The sequence below is a fragment of the Numenius arquata genome, chromosome 17, assembly GCF_964106895.1.
Source record: "Numenius arquata chromosome 17, bNumArq3.hap1.1, whole genome shotgun sequence".
Taxonomy (NCBI): domain Eukaryota; kingdom Metazoa; phylum Chordata; class Aves; order Charadriiformes; family Scolopacidae; genus Numenius; species Numenius arquata.
Window position 1 is genome coordinate 12,825,297 of NC_133592.1, and position 20,227 is coordinate 12,845,523.

The 20,227-nt window shown below is 51.3% G+C and overlaps 1 protein-coding gene across 1 annotated transcript in view; it reads right to left on the reverse strand.

The window, feature by feature from the left end:
* Nucleotides 1–20,227, reverse strand: part of DNAH9 (dynein axonemal heavy chain 9) — a 228,924-nt gene that overhangs the window by 173,122 nt on the left and 35,575 nt on the right. The window contains exons 19-30 of the mRNA XM_074160192.1: nt 18,244–18,410; nt 17,016–17,886; nt 15,034–15,164; nt 12,878–13,004; nt 9,414–9,566; nt 8,797–8,922; nt 7,879–8,118; nt 6,617–6,777; nt 5,327–5,483; nt 4,365–4,469; nt 1,450–1,607; nt 1,037–1,175 (exon numbers count right to left, since the gene is read on the reverse strand). Of these exons, the coding sequence (XP_074016293.1) occupies nt 1,037–1,175; nt 1,450–1,607; nt 4,365–4,469; nt 5,327–5,483; nt 6,617–6,777; nt 7,879–8,118; nt 8,797–8,922; nt 9,414–9,566; nt 12,878–13,004; nt 15,034–15,164; nt 17,016–17,886; nt 18,244–18,410 (2,535 nt within the window). The remainder of the gene's footprint in view (nt 1–1,036; nt 1,176–1,449; nt 1,608–4,364; nt 4,470–5,326; nt 5,484–6,616; nt 6,778–7,878; nt 8,119–8,796; nt 8,923–9,413; nt 9,567–12,877; nt 13,005–15,033; nt 15,165–17,015; nt 17,887–18,243; nt 18,411–20,227) is intronic.

Sequence of the window (20,227 nt, forward strand, 5' to 3'; positions counted from 1 at the left end):
GGACAGGATTAAAGAGTTAAATCATTCAGCTGTTCCTACCATCCCGTGGGCTCAGAGTTGGCAGTGAGACAGCAGCAGGACTTGCACTCTGGGGACCTAAGCAATTTGTTTCATCTAAATCATACAGCAGCTAAAGCAAGGCCAGCTGGACCCCTGGATCTGCAGGAGCTACCAAGGTGAAAGGTTTGTTAGTCCGTTATGAAGCCCCAGACACCCAAGTTTCTCCATCCTGCCCATCACAAGGTCCCCAGGCACGTCTGGTCCTAGAGGCAGTCCACCAAGAGGGGGCCAGTAAAGACATTGCTGAAAAAGAACCACAAAAAGGAAGGAGAGGAACTCTCAAGCCAACAAACAAGTCTTTGTATTTCTGCTCCGTTAACACCCTGCAGAGTGCAGCTCGACAGCAGACTGCTCTGGGGGGGAGACCACAGATTCTAACAAGGCCTCTAAGACACGGCACAAACTTTCTGTGACCAGGGATCTCCCACCCAGGCTCATGCTGGCACCGCCAAGATCAGGTTTTCCATCTGGAGTCCTGATTCAGCTTTTCTCTGCATCTAGCTTTGATCTATGCAAATGATGACAAGGAAAATCTGATTAATTAGAGCTTTGGACTGGAAGTGACCCTACTTACTCAACACCTGACAGGAGAGGGAACTGTTCGGCTGAATTTAGAGGGACAGACACCAAAAACCCCCTGCAGGCGGGGAGTCAATAGGAACTCGGAGACGGAAAAGCAAAGGGTCACTGAACTCTATCCCAGACATGGTGTCATTTGAGCCCAGTGAAAAATCCCTCCCACTAACGTTGCCGGTCAAAAGCTTTTGTCCCTGCAGATCCTCCAATAAAGCAGTTCGAGCATTTCATTGCTTCAATGATCACAAATCTGCTCTTCACCAGCAGCGAGCGTAAATGCAGTCATTAAATAAAAGCTGTGAAGCTGCAGCCGTGGAGGTGAGTGGCAGAGCGCCACGTTCCTGCCGATTGTGGAGACGAACAGGCTTCACTGTACCCCCCAGGAGCAGAAGGGGCTCACCTGCTTGGAGAGGAGCTCTTTGCAGAGCCGGTACAGAGTGATGAACTTCCTGGCTAACGCCCGGGCCTCGATGAATCCCTCGGCCACCAACATAATCTCACAGATCAGCTCAAAGTCTGGCACAACCATCGCACACGGCCTAAAAAGACAGGCAAGAAAAGGTGGCAGAACAGATAATTCTTTACTACAGATCCCAGGGGCAGTGGATTCGCAGCTTTATCTTCCAGGTCTCCAGCGAGGCAGGTCACACACTACCTTTCCCACCGCACGGGATGGAGCTCCTGTGCATTCCCAGGCCCCTCGCACAAGGGGATCTCTATCTGCGATTCCCCAAGAAAACAAAGCCGAGCCTGGATGTTCCAAAAGACAACTTCTGCCAGTCTTATAACACAGGTCCCAAACCCGGCACTCACCTGAAGAGAGCTTTTAAATTCTCAGGTAGCTCGGTTCGCCCTGCGTAGCCAGGGTTCATGGTGATGAAAATGCCCACTGAGGGAACTAAGTTAATGTCTTCTCCAAGAAAATTGAAGGATTTCTTCTTCTCCCGTATCGCATCCTGCACGCTCTTCACCTAGGAACCGAGACAGCGTTATGCTATTGGTGTTCAGCGGGGAAAAACACACCAGCCAGCAGTGCTGCCCTCCTTCCCTCGGCCCCATGGACCTGGGGCTCATCACTGCTCTCTCGGGTTTTTTACTGACCACGTAAAGCTTTATAGACTGTTTGGAATAAAGCTGTCTGGCAACAGCAATCTCCCATCACAATCAAACTCTGACAAAGCACGAAAAGAGAGCTGAAGAGACTGGGCACCACCGCTCCCCACACAGCACCGCTCCCCATCGCCCCCCCTCCCCACACCCTACTGCTCCCCATCACCATCACTCCCCATCGCCACCGCTCCCCACACCCTACTGCTCCCCATCACCATCACTCCCCAAACCCCACCTGTCCCGACACACAACCCTTCCCCACACACACACACAGAGCATTTCCCAACAAACGCTGCCTCAGCTCAATGGCAAACTGATCACTTAATACCGCTTTTTAAGATTTTGGGACATCAGATGCTTAATTTAAAACCACAACCAGAAGGCAGAGGCTGTAAGACGTCCCCTGACACCTTCACTCACTAATATTGCATCGTGGTTTGTATTTGCCCGGTTGCAGCTCTGTTCCCACCCCTCACCTTCCGAAGAGAGCAAGTTTATTAAAGCTCCATCACCTTCTTGCAAACAGCACTTCAGCGAGGCAGGAACCGCTCTGTATTCACTGCTCTGACCTCACGGCTGTTTGCCATCTTAAAGTTAAGCAATTAATCGAATTTTTCTCTGTGAGGAACCATATCGACATTAGCTGCATGACTAAGACAGCCAATTAAACATCGCCATGGTTACACCGCTAATAGCAGCCGGGAGACGCGATGATGGAATGACAGCCCTGCCACTTCCTTCAGATGCCGCGCTCCAGCCAGGAGCGAGGGAATCATTAGCAGTTGAGTCATATCTGGGCTCCTTTTGTTCAGCATCCCTTTTTTATTTTAAGATCCTCAAAGACTTTTTTTTCAATGGCAACTTTAAACTTAGAACCTGATGGAAGAGAAATTGAGAGGGAACGATACATAAACTGCTGTACCCACCTGGGGCCTCTCTGGGACATCACATAAGGTACCAATTATGAGTGAAAGAGAGATGAGAAGAACGTGGAGTTCATGGAGGGGTTCAGAACAACGTCTTTGACCAAAACATTTACAAAAGTGTAGGAACTTCTGGGCTCTAGATTTTTCTTTCTGCAATACCAAGCCCAAAAGGGGGCCTAGGAAGAGTTCAGGGCCTCAGTCAGACACTGGGATCCCAAAACCTGCACTTGGCTGACACTTGGGTCCAGAAGAACTTAGATACTTTGGCACCTCAATTTTCAGCGCCGAAGTTCCCCAAGGCTCAAAACTTTCAGTTCTGCCCACGTGGGAGCTGTCTCGGTGGGGACAGTGCAGCTGAGCACCCACCCCCTGCTCAACTCCCCCCAGCAGCTGGATTTATCCGGCATTTTCAGGGGACACCAGTGAGATCTAGGATCTGGACAACATCCAGCCACAGCTCTCCCTCAAAGCAAGGGCCAGAAGGGGTGGCAGGGTCTGGCCTCACCCCACCGCCCCAGATTTCGGCCCCCGCTGGAGGGGACCCACACCCCCAGTATTCCCCAGGGTGCCCCCCCCACCTCCCGGGCAGGGCAGGGAGCACCTCTCCTCCTGCAGCCCCTTCCCCCGTGAAAAATACTTTCAGATTTCCTCATGGGCCAGTCAGCAGAAGGGAAGGAGGCGGCAAAGTGCCAGACTATCTATGAGCAGAAGAGAACAGGGCTCTCAGCTCGGTGGGGAGGGCAGTCTCCTCTCCAGCCCTTCTCCAAGGACGGACGCACCAATAAAACGCACTGAACAGTGAAACTTTGGAGGAGACGAGAAATCGTTGTGCAGGGAGAACACCCTGTGCAGCCGGGCACAGCTCTAACAGCTCTCTGCCGGCTTTACTCCCACGCTGCCAGGGCAGCCTCGGCCAGATGTCAGCCAGGGCTGCAGACCCGCCCCAGGTTCCCGATCCCAAGTGTCACCCAGCACTCAGCAGCACCCATTGCACCCATGGGATCCTTCTGGGAATTTTTGCCACGTGGCCGGGAATGCCCTCCACGGCCATTCCACAGAGCTCTCCTTACAAACACAGGAATTAAATCTACAGCCATAGGAAAAGAGAAGGAAGGAGAGAAGACTGCACCATCTTGGTGACAGGTAAGTGTTAAGAAAACTAATCTTGAATGTATTGCTATTTGCTGCCTATGACACATGCCCTGTGCCTGATGGGGGGCAGGCAGCAACCCCCAGAAGTCCAGCGGGCCATGGATCTGCCCCAAACACCCCCTTTTCCCCCCATGAAAGTTCCTCCCGACATGGCAGGCTGAGCAGCCATGAGTCAAGGCAGCTCTCTTCCATAAATGACACCCTGCAATTATCTCACAGCCTATTAATGACACGAGTGTCTTCCTCCAGAGGAACAGGTACAGAGCTGCGGCACACGCTGATCTGGGAAAAGGTGCTATAAAGAATTGCCTCAACACAAATGCTGTAACTGGGGGAAGAAAAGAAGTGACAAGAATGTTTGCAGCGCATCACTGCTACATTTTGTCAGTGCTGTGATATTCATGTGATTAATCTTGGGATATAATCCCCCACCTGCCTACACACAGAACTGAAACCGGCAACACGCGCTTTCTGGATTTGCCCTCGCTCCAGAAGCAGCAGTTCTGCCTTGTCTGTATTTACTTACATTTCTCCACTTACCTGAACAGCCACCACAGAAAGGACCTCAACTGAGATCCTGTTAAATTCATCAAAACAGCCCCAGGCTCCTGTCTGGGAAAGGCCTTTGTAAATATTCCCACAAGACTGGAAAAAAAATAAAATAAAATTACAAGAGTAAAAATCATAAATAGAATCAACTCCAGCAAAAAATGGATTTTATTTCCCAGCCTGTTTATTTATAGCAATTTACAGTCTATTGTGGGTATTTAGAAAAGTGCATGGAAACAGCAGGCACAACTCAATTATAATATTTATAGCTCTGCACAGTTTGCCACTTGATTTGCTAATTGCACTTTCTGGATATATCTGTGCACTAGTTTCATTTAAAGGTCACCTGTGCTGACGGCCCCACTTCCTGGGGGAGCCCATCATCTGAATAAAATATGATCTGAGGCTACCGAAATCACTGTACCGTGCCGGAGCGGCAGAGAGCAGGACTCAGCCTGACTCTGCAGCGGCCGAACGTTCAGCACATTTTGGCCTTATTCTGGGAGAGGGTCCTGAGAAAACCGGGACCGGTCCCTTCCCAGGCCAGGGCTGTCAGCCCGTGAGCACGCCGGGAAGAAACAACCAGGGTCGAAGTATCAGCACAGCCTCCGTCTCACCTGAACAGGCCAACATTTTTGAAGCATTTCACGTGAAATCTAACTCCAGAAGGGAAGGGAAAAGCGTAACGAGGCAGAGAGAGACAGTTGGGCTCTCTGCCTCCTGAAGAACCTTGCACAAGTCTTAGAGAAGAAAAGGGAGGAGGAGAAGGTAGTGTCCAGCAGAAGGAAAAGAAGGTGTCCAGCAGGTGAAGAAGAAGGTGAAGGTAGTGGGGAATTTGAGGAGAGGTGATGGATCGCAGTGATCTCAGCTGGATTACTGTCACCCCTCAGGTTTTCGGGGCCCCGAGCACCCCTAGCCCATGTATGGCACCATGGCCGAGGGGGGAGCAGTACCTTGTAGTCCATCTGCTCGGAGCAGTTGAACACGTACACCATGATGCCCAGGGCTCGCCCCAAGTCTTTCGTAGTCTCCGTTTTGCCAGTGCCCGCCGGGCCCGCAGGTGCTCCGCTCATGGTGAGGTGCAGTGACTGGGTCAGGGTGATGTAGCATCTTCCACAGCGAAGGATGAAGGAAAAATGGCAAGAGACTGAGACTTGTGAGTCTCAGAGACTCACAAGAGAGTGAGACTCCCTTGTGAGTCTTGTCTCTCTTGTGTGTCTTGTCTCTCTCTCAGAGACTCACAAGAGACAGGTGACTGTTGGGCTGCAGAGAAATGGCACTAGGAGCCTTTCTTCTGAGAAGCTGTGTGTGAGCAGGGTGCATGTCTACGCTGGAAGTCGTCTTGGGCATTAATTACCACCCTGCCCAGCTGTTTTCTCTGAGAGATACTCATCTTTCCCCAGGGTCTGCCCAACCTCTTCACGTCTGAGTTGTGCTTTCTTTGGATCCTCAAACCACTCACTGATATCGGGCATGTCCCAGACAGCAAGAGAAAAGGTCAGCTTTTCTGAAAGGCCTTCCTCTTTCTCCCTAGTGCTCTTCAGCCCAAAGGATCCCACTCCCCATCACTGACAGAAACCCGCTCAGATGGTCTATGAATGATCCCCACTCAACGCTGCAGCAAGCCCCAAAGCTTCTCCATCGTGCTGATGATGGACATGAGGGAGGTGCCCACATGTGGGTGTCTATACTCTCTGTATAAGCCACAGAGCTGAGGTCAATACAGCCAACAAAACCTGATAATGCCCGGGGGCTTGGGCTCAGCTGACTAACACGGGTGACTAGAGCCATCTGAAATGTCATAGAGGGTGGAAAGATATGACAAGGGGCCCATAGAAGATTTGCACACTTCTGAGTTGGCAGCTGGAAGTGAGGTGGGACAACGCAGAGCATCTCAAGTCACCCTAGTGTCCCCATTGAGACACCTGAACCAAGTGGCAAATGTCTACTTCAAGATGGGATGGCAGCTTTCGAGCCTCACCAGCTCTGTGGGGTGTGGATCTTGTGCACAGGCAGCACCCACAAGGGAGCTGAATCCCACCCCAGGATCTCAGGTACGGATACCCCAGGGGGTACCACCACCAAATCACAAACAGGTGAGACAGCACTGCCACCAGATTGATCACTGGGACAGGCAGAAAGAACAAGAGGGATACAGATGTCCAAGCTAAATCCACCTGGTTGGCAGCTCTCTCTAACTGCGTGGCAGAGCCCAGCCATGGTGGTGTTTCCCAGGGACTTACCTGTCGGTCAGAGGAGTGATCACAAGCCGAGGGGTGTTGCCAAGGTATTCGTAGGAGTAGAGGAATTGGGCGTCACAGATGTTGGCAAAGCAGTGCCGTTCCTCATCCGACCATCTGTGCCGGAGCTGGGACAGCCAGATGAACGCCTGGGCATTGTCCACCTGCAACACACCCACAGGCACCATCACGGGAAGGTCAGGGATGCCAGACACAGCTCAGCTGCCAAAATGGTGACTGCGATGAAGCCTTCATTGGGGATGGACTGGTCCCCACTGCGAAGGCAGGTGTGGGGAGGAAGGTCACCCCCCTGCAATGTGGTGAGTAACGTCACCTCCCCATCGCCCATCAGTAGAGGGCAGGAACCAAGTTAGTAACCTCGTTGGTGGGAGAGGAAAAAGTGAATACCCAAGAGAAAGAGCAGCACAAAAAGACTCCTGAAGAGAAGATTTAAGAAACAGCAAACCATGAGGCGGCTCCTATAATGCAAACAGAGAGAAGAAGCAGAGGCTGTCCAGACAGGGAACACGCCACAGACAGCTCCAGGGAAACAGGATGGGAACAGGGGACAAGGACAGCCACAGCCAGCACTCTCTGCACAGCCAGCAGGCAGACCCAGCAGATGGACCACTTCACCACAAACTGGGCCAGGGCACCACCAAGCCCAGCTGGGCCTTGAAGTCAGAAACCCCACGAGCAGCTTGGCTGCCTCTGAGAGGACACACATGAGAGTAAAGCCACAACCCAGGACACTCAGGGCACCTTCCCACCCACCCACCCACAAGGCCGGACACTTGGCACAGTGTGAAGGACAGAGGAGAAGCACAGGAGAGGTGGGCAGGACAAGGAAGCCTCAAAGGAGTTCCTGTGGCCCCACACCAGATCAAGGAGGCTACAAAAAACAAAGCCTGAATGGTTTTTCTTACTTTCTAAAGTCATAACTGAGAGTGCAGCCAACAGCCTCCCAGCACACCACCACCATCCACCAATATGTGTCTGGGCAACAGGACACAGGGCCACACTCACTCCTGGGTGAACCTGTGGCAAGTACAAGCCCCCTGGTGCTGCAGGGCCACAACACAGAACAGCACTGGAGGCTTACCGGGGCCTTCTGTCTCCTCACTGCAAACACTGCAGAAGTAAATTTAGCCATGAACCTCCCACTGGGGCAGGCAATGACCAGAATGGCCTGTGCTTGTCCCACCATTCCTGAAACCCCCACTCCAACACCCAACACAGGACCGTGCTGAGCTGCCAACACAAACCTTCTGCGCTATCATCTTTGCCACCACGTCCCGAGCGTGCACGTCAATGGTGCAAACGGTCATGATTTTCTGCCTGTCACCCTTGGAGAGCGGCCCAATCAGCATGGTAACGAGGGTGTTCAGTTGGGTCACTTGCTTCTTGTGATATTCTTTCATGGCGTTCTCGTAGCCTTCCTCCACCCTGGCAAAGGCAATCCCAACCTCGGTTGTCCACCAGATCTGGGTGCAGGATAGAGCCACCTGGGGAAACGTGCTGGCTCAGTATTAGGGAAAACACCAGGACTTCCTTATGTTCAAGAGTGTCTGATCCACAGGGAGATCAAGGATGAAGCAACCGTGACAGGAAATTAAGTATTTTTTCGTACAGTAGTCACAGCAGAGAGGACAACAGGGATCTGCCCCGTGACATTCATTTAAAACATCATATCAGTGGCAGACACATTTAGCAGCTGCTTATTAGTAAATGAGCACCTTTCACATGCCTGACACAGCAGAGGAGGAGGAGCTGGAGACCACGAGGCTGTCAGAGGTGCACCTGAGGGGCTCTTTGCTCTCATTAGGCCTCACCACTTTGCTTTCCTGCTGCTCCTCTCGCTCCCCTGGGTGTACACACCTGCTGTGACCCACAGGGTGCAGCAAGCACTGCCCAAGCCCCCGCGCTCCATAACCCAACCCAGAGCCTACCCTCCCTGCAGCCCCACTCAGCACGGAGCTCAGCCTGGAAACTCCACCAGGAGACTGCCAGGATAAAGGACAACTCATCCTTCCCCTCTCCTGCATGGCACAGCAGAGGCCAGAAATGTCCTCATCCGCTGGAGGCCACCACTGAAGGAAGGGAAGGGCAGGACTGAAGGAGAAGCCAAGAGCTGCCTTTCCCATGTGCCAGCCTGAGCGAGGATGAGGAGAAGTGGCAGATACCTGGGCAGGGTAGTCAAAGAGCCACTGCTCCCTCGGCTTCTCCTCGTAAGCTGTGACGGCTTCTGTCATCTCATCTCTCACAGTAGCCCTCATGCTGTCCAGTACGTGATTCAGCCAGACCTCAACCTGGAGAGGAGATTAAATCACAGCAACATGTGCTCTTCTTAAGTGCTTTTGGTAATTAGTGAAGATGGGTAAAACCCTTCTCTTTCAAAAGATATCCATGCAGAGGTACTACGGGTTATGTTTATGGGTACTATGGGTCTATTTTCAATCTGCATGCCCTCCTTTACCAAGGATAACTATAACATGCTGTAAGAATAACCTTCAAGACACCTTAGAAAAATTCAAATTAAAAAAACTGGTTAGAAAAAGGCCACAGCCCTTTCTTCTGCTGGGGACTCTGACACCTTTGCCCCACCTCAGGGAGGGTCTACCCCGACTGGGACCAAAGGCTGTGGCGTAAGGAGGAATTAAATCCCACACCACCTCTTCCAGCCTTTCTCACACATAAAGGAGTAGTGAAGCTCTACAACGTCTTGGCAACAGCTGCCCCCCAAGGGGCAGGAAAGCAGACTCCACCGGATGGTTTTGATGGACAAGGTCTTCCCTCTCACCTGCCCGCTGCAGTCACAGGGCTCGCTGAAGCTGACGTATTCCTCCTCTCTACTGTACATCCCCAGGGCAACCTTGGTTGGCTTTTGCTCAGAGTCCAGCTGGAATTTCATCTTGGCCAAGTTGTCAAAGAGTTTGGAAAGATGACGTTGCACCTGCAAAAGGTATTGTACTAAATCAAGTGACTGAGACAAGCAGAACAGACCACCATACATGTCACAGGCCCAATTGTGTTCCCAAAGCATCATCTTGGACATCTTGGTAGCACCACATCTTCTCATACATGGCCAGGATACTGCCAATGGAAGCCTCTTGCTGTCTCTCCCAACACTTCTACCTATTTCTACATCATTTGAAAAACAGAAATACCTTAATAAATCATATTTCCCCACTGGGAAATCCCACATACAGGGCAAAAGCACAGAAAACATTCAAACATTGCATGACCTCCTAGCCCAAATTTCCCTACATGCAGCGATGAGAGGTCTGGAGCCATTGCTCCACCTCACCCCACGAATTTTCTTCACTATGAACCTTCCTGTTTTTTCACTACTACAAATCAATTTTGTGCCAGTGAAAAGTCCTGACTTCTCCCACATGGAGAATAAACACCTTTATTTCTGCCCAAGACCCGTGATAAACAGCTCAACAGCTCAGACCTCCTATGAAACACCCATCTTGACCAAAAGAGCTCTTCCAGAAGGAAAAGAATAATTCAGTCCTTTCCTGTTGGCACCCAGCTCAGTTTGAACAGCCAACAGGGAGACGCAGCATCGCTGCTGCAGGTTCTCAGCATCAGCACCTGCCTGCTGGGGCTGAGCAGGTCACCAACGCATCTTCCAGAGCACTACATAACACACAACTACATCACTGAGTGTGTCACATGCCACTACCAACACAGACGGACTTCTCCCAGGACGGACGTTCCTGTGGCAAGGATCAGCTCACAGAGCAGTCCCAGGCAGGAGCTGCCCCTCTCACTGACAGCCAGAGGCAGCAGGTGGGCAGACTCCCACGTGTGGGATGAGAAATGAGAACAGCCCATGGTGCCAGGTGCTCTAATGCTTTCAGAGAAAGATGGGTGGGCTTGTCCGTTGAATTCTGACTCCCTGGCTCACCAAGGACTACAGCATCCTTCTCACGAGCTGTCCTGCAGGTGGACAGAGCCTCAAGGTTCTTCTTATGCATGTTCAAGCAGGGCCAAATCCTGGAAGGTGCTAAGTACTTCCAAGAAGCAAAGGGCACTCAGTACCCCCCAAGATCACAGAATCCCAGACTGGCAGGGGTTGGAAGGGACCTCTGGAAACCATCTCGTTCAACCCCCTGTCAGAGCAGGGTCACCCAGAGCAGGGTCACCCAGAGCAGGTTGCACAGGAACGTATCCAGGTGGGGTTTGGAATGTCTCCAGAGAAGGAGACTCCACCACCTCTCTGGGCAGCCTGTTCCAGGGCTCTGACACCCTCAAAGTGAAGAAGATTTCCTCATGTTGAGATGGAATTTCCCGTGTTCCAGCTTGTGCCTGTTACCCCTTGTCCACCACTGAGAAGAGTCTGGCCCCATCGTCTTGCCAACCACCCTTTAGATATTGCTCAGCATCAATGAGATCCCCTCTCAGTCTGCTCTTCTCCAGCTGAACAAAACCAGGTCCCTCAGCCTTTCCTCAGCAGAGAGATGCTCCAGGCCCTTGATCATCTCCGTAGCCTCCGCTAGAGGGGGGCTACAAAGATAAGATGAGCATATCTCCTTTCAAATCTTAAGTAATCCATAGCAACCTTTGCTTACATCTAGAAGTTTCTGCTGACAAATCCCCACCGTCCGTTTCCAGACCCTGCCCAGTCTGCAGGGCCTCGGACTTATGCCAGCGCTTGGTGCAATCCTGCCACCGGAGCCCCGAATACACCGGCATCCGCACAAGCTCAACACCCAGTTCAAGAGGATAATATCATTGTGTATATAATCCTCCTTTAGGAATTATCAGACTTTGAAACTACAGTGGAAAGGCTGAGAGCGTATCCGTGTATGATCCCACTTGACATTTACTTTGGTTTTTCTGCAAATAGTTTTGAATAACAGAAAACACCAGGAATTTCTTCTTACTCCATGGAGCGTTTCAACACAGCATCTTTTCTGTGCTTCCTGTGGTTTTTTTCTCTCCATTTTAAGTATCAATCAAGTGTCTATTTATGAGACTCTGCAGGCTGAAATCACCCAGCAGCAGAAACAGATATAAGCAGTGTTAAAGGTTAGAGGCAAACAACAGCATTTCCAAACCTGCTCCGTTCGTGTGCTCACACGAATGCTGAAAATGATGAAAGCTTAAAGAAGGTGAGATTACTCACTACTGAAAGACAGAATAAGTAATTCATTCCTTATCCAACGCTCTCCATTTGCTGTGAACAGTTTGATTGGTTTTACATACCAATCTCAGGATAAATGATGCATCCCAAACAGCACCAGCCAGAGCACAGCATTGCCAGGCAAAGCAGCCAAGGTTTCCTGATGGCAGCTCCCGCAGCGCTAATGGACCCTAACGCTGCCATGCTCTGTATGGAGAAACATCTGCAGGGCTGAATCCTCTCGACTCTGCCCACCAGGAACAGGAGGTTTCCGTGCTCCTCGGGGGAATGGGAGGAAGAGCACACACTGGAGCCATTTCCTAAAATAGGAAAGTTACTACAAGCTCCTCCACAGGATGGCCCGGCGATCCAAAGCCAACAGCAGAAATAGGGTATTTGGAGCGGTTTCCCCACACCTGGCATTCAGACACCATCCCCACAAACCCAGCCCAGAGGGGAGAAGCCTCCTCAGTCAGACGGCGCAGAAGCCCAGGGCAGGTCACACACCCAGCCTGGCCCCTGAGCCGCATAGGGATGGGTGGCAACCCAGGAGATCTCCTTGCTTGCCTTGGCCATGGCCACTGTCTTCCCTCTCTCAGGCTGTTCTTCTCTCCCCTATAATCAGGACATCCCAAACGCCTTTGCACGGAGGAAGGAAGAAGTGGCTGATGAGCAAATGCCTCTTCTGCCTAAAAAAACGGAACTCTCCAAGCCAGTTGTCAACACTTCCACATTTGAATCACCAGTCTGTGGCTCGCTCCACAGCAGATGCAATTGGGTGACATCCCAAGCTGGGGATCCAAGGTCAGCAAGAAGTTTGGGCTGAGATCCTCAAGAAAGATGGTTTCCTCCCACCTCACTGTATCCCAGCAGGAACAAACCCACTGTTTTTATGGTATCAAAAACATAGCTCTGCTCTGTGCGGCGCTTTCAGAACCATCTGGAAGCATCACCAGGGTTAGATCAGACAGCACACAGTCCACATGTTGCCTTTCAAAGATGACAGATGATGGCCCAGTGAGGGTGGGAGAAAAAGCACTGCAGGAAGGATGAGCTACAGGAGAGTCCCAAGACAGCATCTTCCCCTGCGACATTACTGACAGCTGGGAAACGGCTAGTACAAGACTTACCAGCTGTGGGTTGGTGCCATTAGACAGAATATCCAATAAATCTGCAGAAGAGATGAAGTAAAATCTGGGAAAGGCCAACCTCTTCATGTCCAAATACTCAGTCAAAGCCTTCTCGCACAGAGACAACCTGGAGAGACAAAGCAGGTATAAATGGGAAATACCCTTTTGTGTTCCACGCTACGGGGAAATGCCAGCCACGAGCTGAGCCTGAGGGCTGCTCCTCTGCAGCATTTTCCAGAGAGATCAACAAAGCACATATTAACTGACAGATCTCTCTCTACTTCCAAAGAGTCAAACAGCCCAAGAGTCAGAGAAGCCTCATAAAAAAGCAGAAACACAGGTGGAAGAAGAGGCCACAAAGGGTTTGGAGTCTGACCTACTGCTTTAGACAAGCTCTGAACTGCCACAGGTGACTTCACACCGGGATGAAAGTTTCCATAACTGCTTTTATTGTAATGAGCCACATTTTAAAGTCTGATTCAAACCTACTCAGCTTTTTGTGTTTGCGAAGCCTGAAAGGAAACTTGTTTGCTCCCATCTAAAATGAATCTGTCAGTGTTTACCTGCTAAACTGCTGCTGAGCTTACACAGTCCATAAACAACACGCAGCCAGTCCTCTGTGAGGAACACTGCCCTTATCTGATCAAAAAAGAAAATAAAATCTTTATTTTAAATGGATAGTTATTACTGTCACAACAGCTATCACATTAATTTTGAAGCGTGTTCCAGGTGGACTGGCTCACACGTTCCGTGACAAGTGTATCCATTTCAGGACACTGAGGTTTTTCTCAGGGAAAGACCCTGTGTCAAGGGTATGCGCACAGAGATAATTTCGGAAATTAAAGAACACGGGCTCAGCTCTGCTGCAGATATCCCTGCTCGGACTGCTAAATAGGTCTTTAAGACATAGTATCTGGAGTGGCAGTGAGGCCACATGTCCTTAAAACCAGCTGGATTTTAAAACCAGCCCAGCTCTGTATGTGTGCAAATCACTACCTAGGATGAGAGTTTGCACGTACACAAAGCCAGACTCCACTCTGGGGGCTCCAGGGTGACGGATCACAAAGAAAAGACTTGAGAAAGATCCAAAATGCTGCGAAAGCAAAGAATGCCCAGCCGAGGAAGAAAGCCTCAGAGCACAGGTTAAACAAACTTCTCAGAGTCCCTGGCAAAATCCTGGGACCGAAGTTCAGAATCAGAATCAGAATCAGAATCAGAATCAGAATCAGAATCAGAATCGTAGTGGTTGGAAGGGACCTCAGAGATCATCGAGTCCAACCAACAGTTAAAAAAAAAAAAACAAAAAAAAAAACCACACCACAAACAAAACCACCACCCACCACCTGAACACACAACAACAACCAAACCAAAAACCATCACCCACCCACACAGCACCCCACCGCAAACCAGTAATCTTGGACACTAGAGCATGCCCTGAAGAACCATGTCTACACGTTTCTTAAATACCTCCAGGGATGGTGACTCCACCACCTCCCTGGGCAGCCCATTCCAATGCCTGATAACCCTTTCAGTAAAGAAATGTTTCCTAATATCCAACCTGAACTTCCCCTGGCGCAACTTGAAGCCATTACCCCTTGTCCTATCATCTGTGACTTGGGAGAAGAGACCGACCCCCGTCTCTCTACAGCCTCCTTTCAGGTACTTGTACAGAACAATAAGGTCTCCCCTCAGTCTCCTCTTCCCCAGACTGAACAACCCCAGCTCCCTCAGCCTCTCCTCGTAAGACTTGTGCTCCAGACCCCTCACCAGCTTCGTTGCCCTTCTCTGGACCCGCTCCAGCACCTCAATGTCTCTCTTGTGGTAGGGGGCCCAAAACTGGACACAGTACTCGAGGTGGGGTCTCACCAGTGCCGAGTACAGGGGGATGATCACCTCTCGGTCCCTACTTGCCACACTGTTCTTGATACAGGCCAGGATGCTGTTGGCCTTCTTAGCCACCCTGGGCACACTGCCGGCTCATGTTCAGCCGACAGTCGACCAACACCCCCAGGTCCTTTTCTGCCAGGCAGCTCCAGCCACTCTGCCCCCAGCCTATAGCGCTGCCTGGGGTTGTTGTGACTGAAGTGCAGGACCTGGCACTTGGCCTTGTTAAACCTCATCCCATTGGTCTCGGCCCATAAGTAAGTTCTACCTACCTACTCTGAATGTCCTCCAGTTGTTGGGACAGACCTGGTTTATTGGTGGCCTCAACCACATTGGGAGTTTTGTGAGCTTCATAGGCCAGTTCTTTAAAATCCACATCAATCCCTTCAAAGCGTTTGGAGTCCTAAAAAGCAATACGAAGAACAAATTCACAGTAAAACACTCACTTTGTGCTAAAAGATCCCATCCTCTGGGTGGTGGCTTTGGGCTGAGGGGAGAGACTCTGCAGAGAGCCTTCTCTCCAGTGCCCAGAGGGACCTCTCCACCATTTCAGAAGGGCTCTTCCACCCACATGCCTGAAAGAAGTCTCCAGTCGGGCACTTGCTTTTCTGTCACTGTATCCCAAAGGGACTGTGGATAAAGTGATCCCTGCAGAAGCCAGTGCCTCGGACCAACCATTTCATGGGACTGAATTGCCCTTTCAATATCCTCGGAACTCTTCCTCTTCTCTGTCCAGATGAAGTACCAGTTTCCCTGGCCACAGCAGCAGGAGATGCTCCCACATGGGGAAAGGCTGCTGACCCCACGTGAGTTCACTCTTCCCCGCATGCTACAGAGTGGGAGTCCCAGTGCCCATCCCCGAAACGGGATCGGCAGAGGAGAGCCCTTCCTTGCCTGGAGTAAGGCCATGGAAACCCCAGGCTGGCAGCAGAGGAGCACGCTGACAATTATGTTCTGCACCTAACAGGGACCCTGAATTTCTGAGGTTAACAGTGAAGAATAAATAAAGCAATGTTCAAAATGTCTCTGCTCATCCCTTCTTCCCAAGACAGGTCCCCCAGGTGAGCCAGGACACTGAATAAAAGTGCTCCAGGCCTTCCTGGTAACACCTCCCCACCAACCCCTGTTCGGCCCCAGTAGCAGGGCTCGGGCTGGCAGCTGAGCCCTGCCTGCACAGGGGCTCCCAACGTGCACCCCACACCCTGCCTGCACATCCCCCCCAAGCCCTGCCTGCATCCCGAGGGGGTTCAGCCTCCAGAGGCTGGGAGCCTTCTCAGGAAGGGGAGAGCCTGCTGATCCCTGCCATCTCAGATGGGCACCGAGATGCAGGCAGCTGCCCAGTAGATGCAGATTTAAACGGCGATGGGATTTCAGACGTGCCATTAGAGCTGTTGGCCATTAACAGCCGCTGGCACAGGGTACAGCCCTCAGGGCACTGGGTATCAGCACCATCTATTGCCCAGGGAGCAAGCTGTGCCCAGTGCTCTCCAAAGCAGAGGACCAGACCAAGGAGCCCAGAGTGAAGGGATGGAGACATGGTGGTGCATTGTCCCGGTGTCACCGGACTGTGCACACCCCCTCTTGGGTGTCAGTCCCCCGGCAGCGCTGTCAATGACACTGTACATGGATGGGGATGGCGGTGATGCAGCCAACTGCAGTTCACCCCTGAGCTCCTCAGCACGGCTGAGAGAGGTACAGCAGGGCCAGGAACCAACTTGGAAGATTTTCTTAATAATCAAGGGAATCGGGAATAAGACTGGAAGCTGAAGACACCCCCAAGGAGGTCATTAATAACAACTTGGTTCCATTTTCCGAAGCAGGAGGGAGAACGGCTGCTCCCCCAGCACCAGCGCTGAAGGCAGGGAAGGGGACGCTGCCTGAGGTGCCCGGTCCAGCTCTGCTCTGACCATTTGCAATGTCTGAATAATTATCCTGGTCCCATCCCCTCCGAGGAAGGAGGGAACACGCCTGCAGCACTGCAGGAAGGCAGCAGCCTCGCGCTCGGTCTCCAGGAACCCTGTATTTGCTACGCAGCAGTGGAGGGGAGAGCTCAAGGACAACCTACAGCACAGAAACATCCCGGGGCAGCTCTAAGGAAACTCCTACAGCACTAAGGGAGCCTCCAAAAAAGCAATGGAGCAGGAGAAAAGCCCCACTTTGGGGAACTTGGCATTATAGATAACCCTGTTTTGTATAATGGAGGCGCTGCTTCAACGCTTTCCAATCAGGAAAAAAAGGATTTGGGGCTTCCTACCTTGGGAAGCTGTGCCCGTATATCTTCTGAGCCTATGAATATGCTCTCCAGGTGAGACCACGTACGCTGCACTTCGAACCAGAGAGAAATGACGGAGTCTGCGGTGGAGAGCTTCCTCTGCCATGAGGACACCTCCTCCAAGAAGAAAGCAATGTATTTGGATGTCATTAAATTCTGCAGCTGCACCTGGTTGTCTTCTAAAGTTTCAATGAGTTCCTCATCTGACTTCAGCAAAGGGACGTTTGTCCGGGGGTGAGGCTCATACTGAAACTCCATGGTGCTCCAAGTCATTTTTAGCTCCTTCAGGACTTTCTCCATACTCATTTCTCGCACTGCTTTGTCCACAATGCCACGAACCTCATCCTCAAAGTTATGCAGGTTGAGCTTTAGGAGATCAGCCAGCGTGGTGTCCGAGTCCATCACAAACCTCACACCCGTCGTCTGCATCAGTTGATTCCAGTGTCTTTCCCTAATGGCGGGATTCTGAAGTTCTGCCACAGCTTTCAGGGCCGTCAGCATGTTCTTCACCTTGCTGTCCAGCCCCGTGAAAGCATCCCACGCCCTCATTTCCTTATCCAAATTCCGAATCTCTCTTGCAAACTTTTTACACTCCAGATCCATGTTTTCCACGTTAATATCCACCCATTTGGTGGTCTGCCAGTCATCGAGGCTGGTGTTCACGAGGGAGATCATGTCCCAGAGCTCTTTGAGAAGACACAGCTCCTTTCTGCACTGCTTCAGTTGTTTATAATCTGGCACCATGACTTCAAACAGACCAGCTGATTCATAAATCGAGGTCATGGCTGACTCCATTTGTTTAATCTCAATGTGCTTTGCATCCAGCAGTTGATAAGGCTTTTTGGTGTCAAACCTAGAAAGAAATGTTTATTCTTCATAAGTGATATTGTAACAACTTCTAAATCAAACATAAAACAAACAGTGCCTCTGAGAGACAAAGCAGAGCCGAAATGTCTGTAGTACACACTGAGGGTACAGCCCCACGGAGCTACTGACACCAAGTGAGATTGTGCACTCAGCATCCAAATTCCATCTCTTGCTCCTCCTGGACAGTGTTCCCAGGGACAAAACCCCAGGCACAACAGATAGCACACCCTCAGGAGGCAGGAAATGTGTGCAAGGGCTTGAGCGTACGTCCTCGGGACGCTCGGAATGATCCCATAAAGCTTTTTTTCCTCGGGGCTTCTCTGACAGAATGACTTGCCCGTACCTGAATGGTGCTTCTTTCCGAAACCGCTCTCTGAATCTGTGCTGCTCAACATCAAACGCCGCCAGGCTCTTGCGCAGAACTGTCATTTCGTTGGCTTGCAGAGGAGCCACATGCTGTTTCACAGCTATTGCCAGCTTCTTTATATTGTTCCATTTTTCTGGCAGCTCCTGCAAGCAAAATGTAAGCGCTGGTAGGGAGAATTCGCTATTGGATAGAAGATGCATCTGAGCTGTTTATGGATAATCACAGAACAGGAAAAGCAACAGATCCCGTGTCTAAAACCGTACAGAAGTTTTGTTGTGATGCAAAGGCTAAACACACCATTTGGGATAAAACTTACCAGTTATTCACAATTTTGTAGCCTAATGAAGACTGAGACCTTGTACCTGACTGCTCTGATTGTAAAAACACGTCCAATAACTTGAGAAGAAGGGTCCCGGGATGGTTCACTGCTCGAGAGAGAACCGTTTTCCCAACACCAAGCCCAGCGGGAGCCGGAGCCTGCGGGGAGCGGCTGAGGGCAGGATGGGCTGTGGATGCAAGCTCATCAGATCCTCCAGCTTCCCACAGCTAATTAAGAAACAGAGCCTGGGAAATCTCCTGCCAGCTCGTAGAGCAGAAGAAGATGTTATACCAGAAGGATTTCTGGAGTGCTCTCTGGGACAGATCCCTCCAGCCTGTTTATACAGTATTAGTACTAAATAAGAGCGGTTTCTTTCTCAGATCTGCATCCAAGCTGCAAGTGTGCGTCACTGCTGCTGATCCACCCTGAGTACCCGGGATTTTCTTCAGAAAGGGATTTTATTCTCACCAGGCTTCTCGGGCCCAGACACTGACATCAGCCAAGGGCTCTGCTGTCCTCAAGTCCCAGTGCTTGGCTCTCGGAGAGCCCACTTCCCCACGTACTAGAAAAGCCTCCACAGAAGGCCTTGGGTTTCTTTTCATCCCAGTTCACATAGTTGAGGAGATTGATGAAGACCCACCAACACTATGGAAAGAAGGGATACAACCTGGAGGCAGCTCTGAGGCAGCAGAGATGGCCAGAGTGGGGCCAGTCCCTCCTGGGGGGTCACTTTCTGGCACTTTATATTCCAGTATCAATAGAAATCACTATCCATGACCACAGCAGGGCACTCGTGGAGCTGCTTCCTTGTCCTTCTCACACAAACTACCAGCTCCAGCCCATCCATCTCCATGGCCATGGAGGGGGCGGTACCTAGGGGAACTTATTCTGGTTTTTCCACCGTGTAACAGGAGTGAATTAATCATTCAACTACGTGTTGCTGTCACTTGGCGGAAAGACCAAAACTGGTTTGTTATCTCCTGCATCTGAGTGGCTGCCCCGCATCCCTCATTTCCTCCATCAGAAGAATAAATCCGTTGTTAGAATGTACTTGCACAAACAGGCACCAAACAAGCAGCTCTTGGGCGGAGGGATTAGCAGAGCCGGGTTCTCTGCGGCAGCACGTTTTACGCTGGACTGAGGCTGTTGCAGCAGCCGCAGCATCCACGTAACACACCTCCGCTGGTTTTCAGGGAGCCTGCAGGAACCCAGGTATCTTTAGGACCCTTTGCTACTGCAGACCTGTGACCTGGCAACCCTCGGATCGCAGCAGCATGAGCAGAAGCCCAGGGGATTGCCAAGTCCCCTTAGCTCCCAGCCCAGCCCACAGCAGGGAACTGGAGCTTTTACCGCACAGGCAGGAACATCTCCCCCAAAAGTCCCGCTGTACATCTTGTGTCCTGCACAGACCCCTCTGCCCACAGCACCTTGGGACTATTGGGTCTCCACCAGCACCTGGGTCACACAAATACAGGTTGGGAAGAGAACGGCTGGAGAGCAGCCCTGAGGAGAAGGACTTGGGGGTGTTGGTGGGTGAGAAGCTCAACATGAGCCGACAACATGTGCTGGAAGCCCAGAAACCCCCCACAGCCTGGGCTGCATCCCCAGCAGCGTGGCCAGCAGGGTGAGGGGGGGATTCTG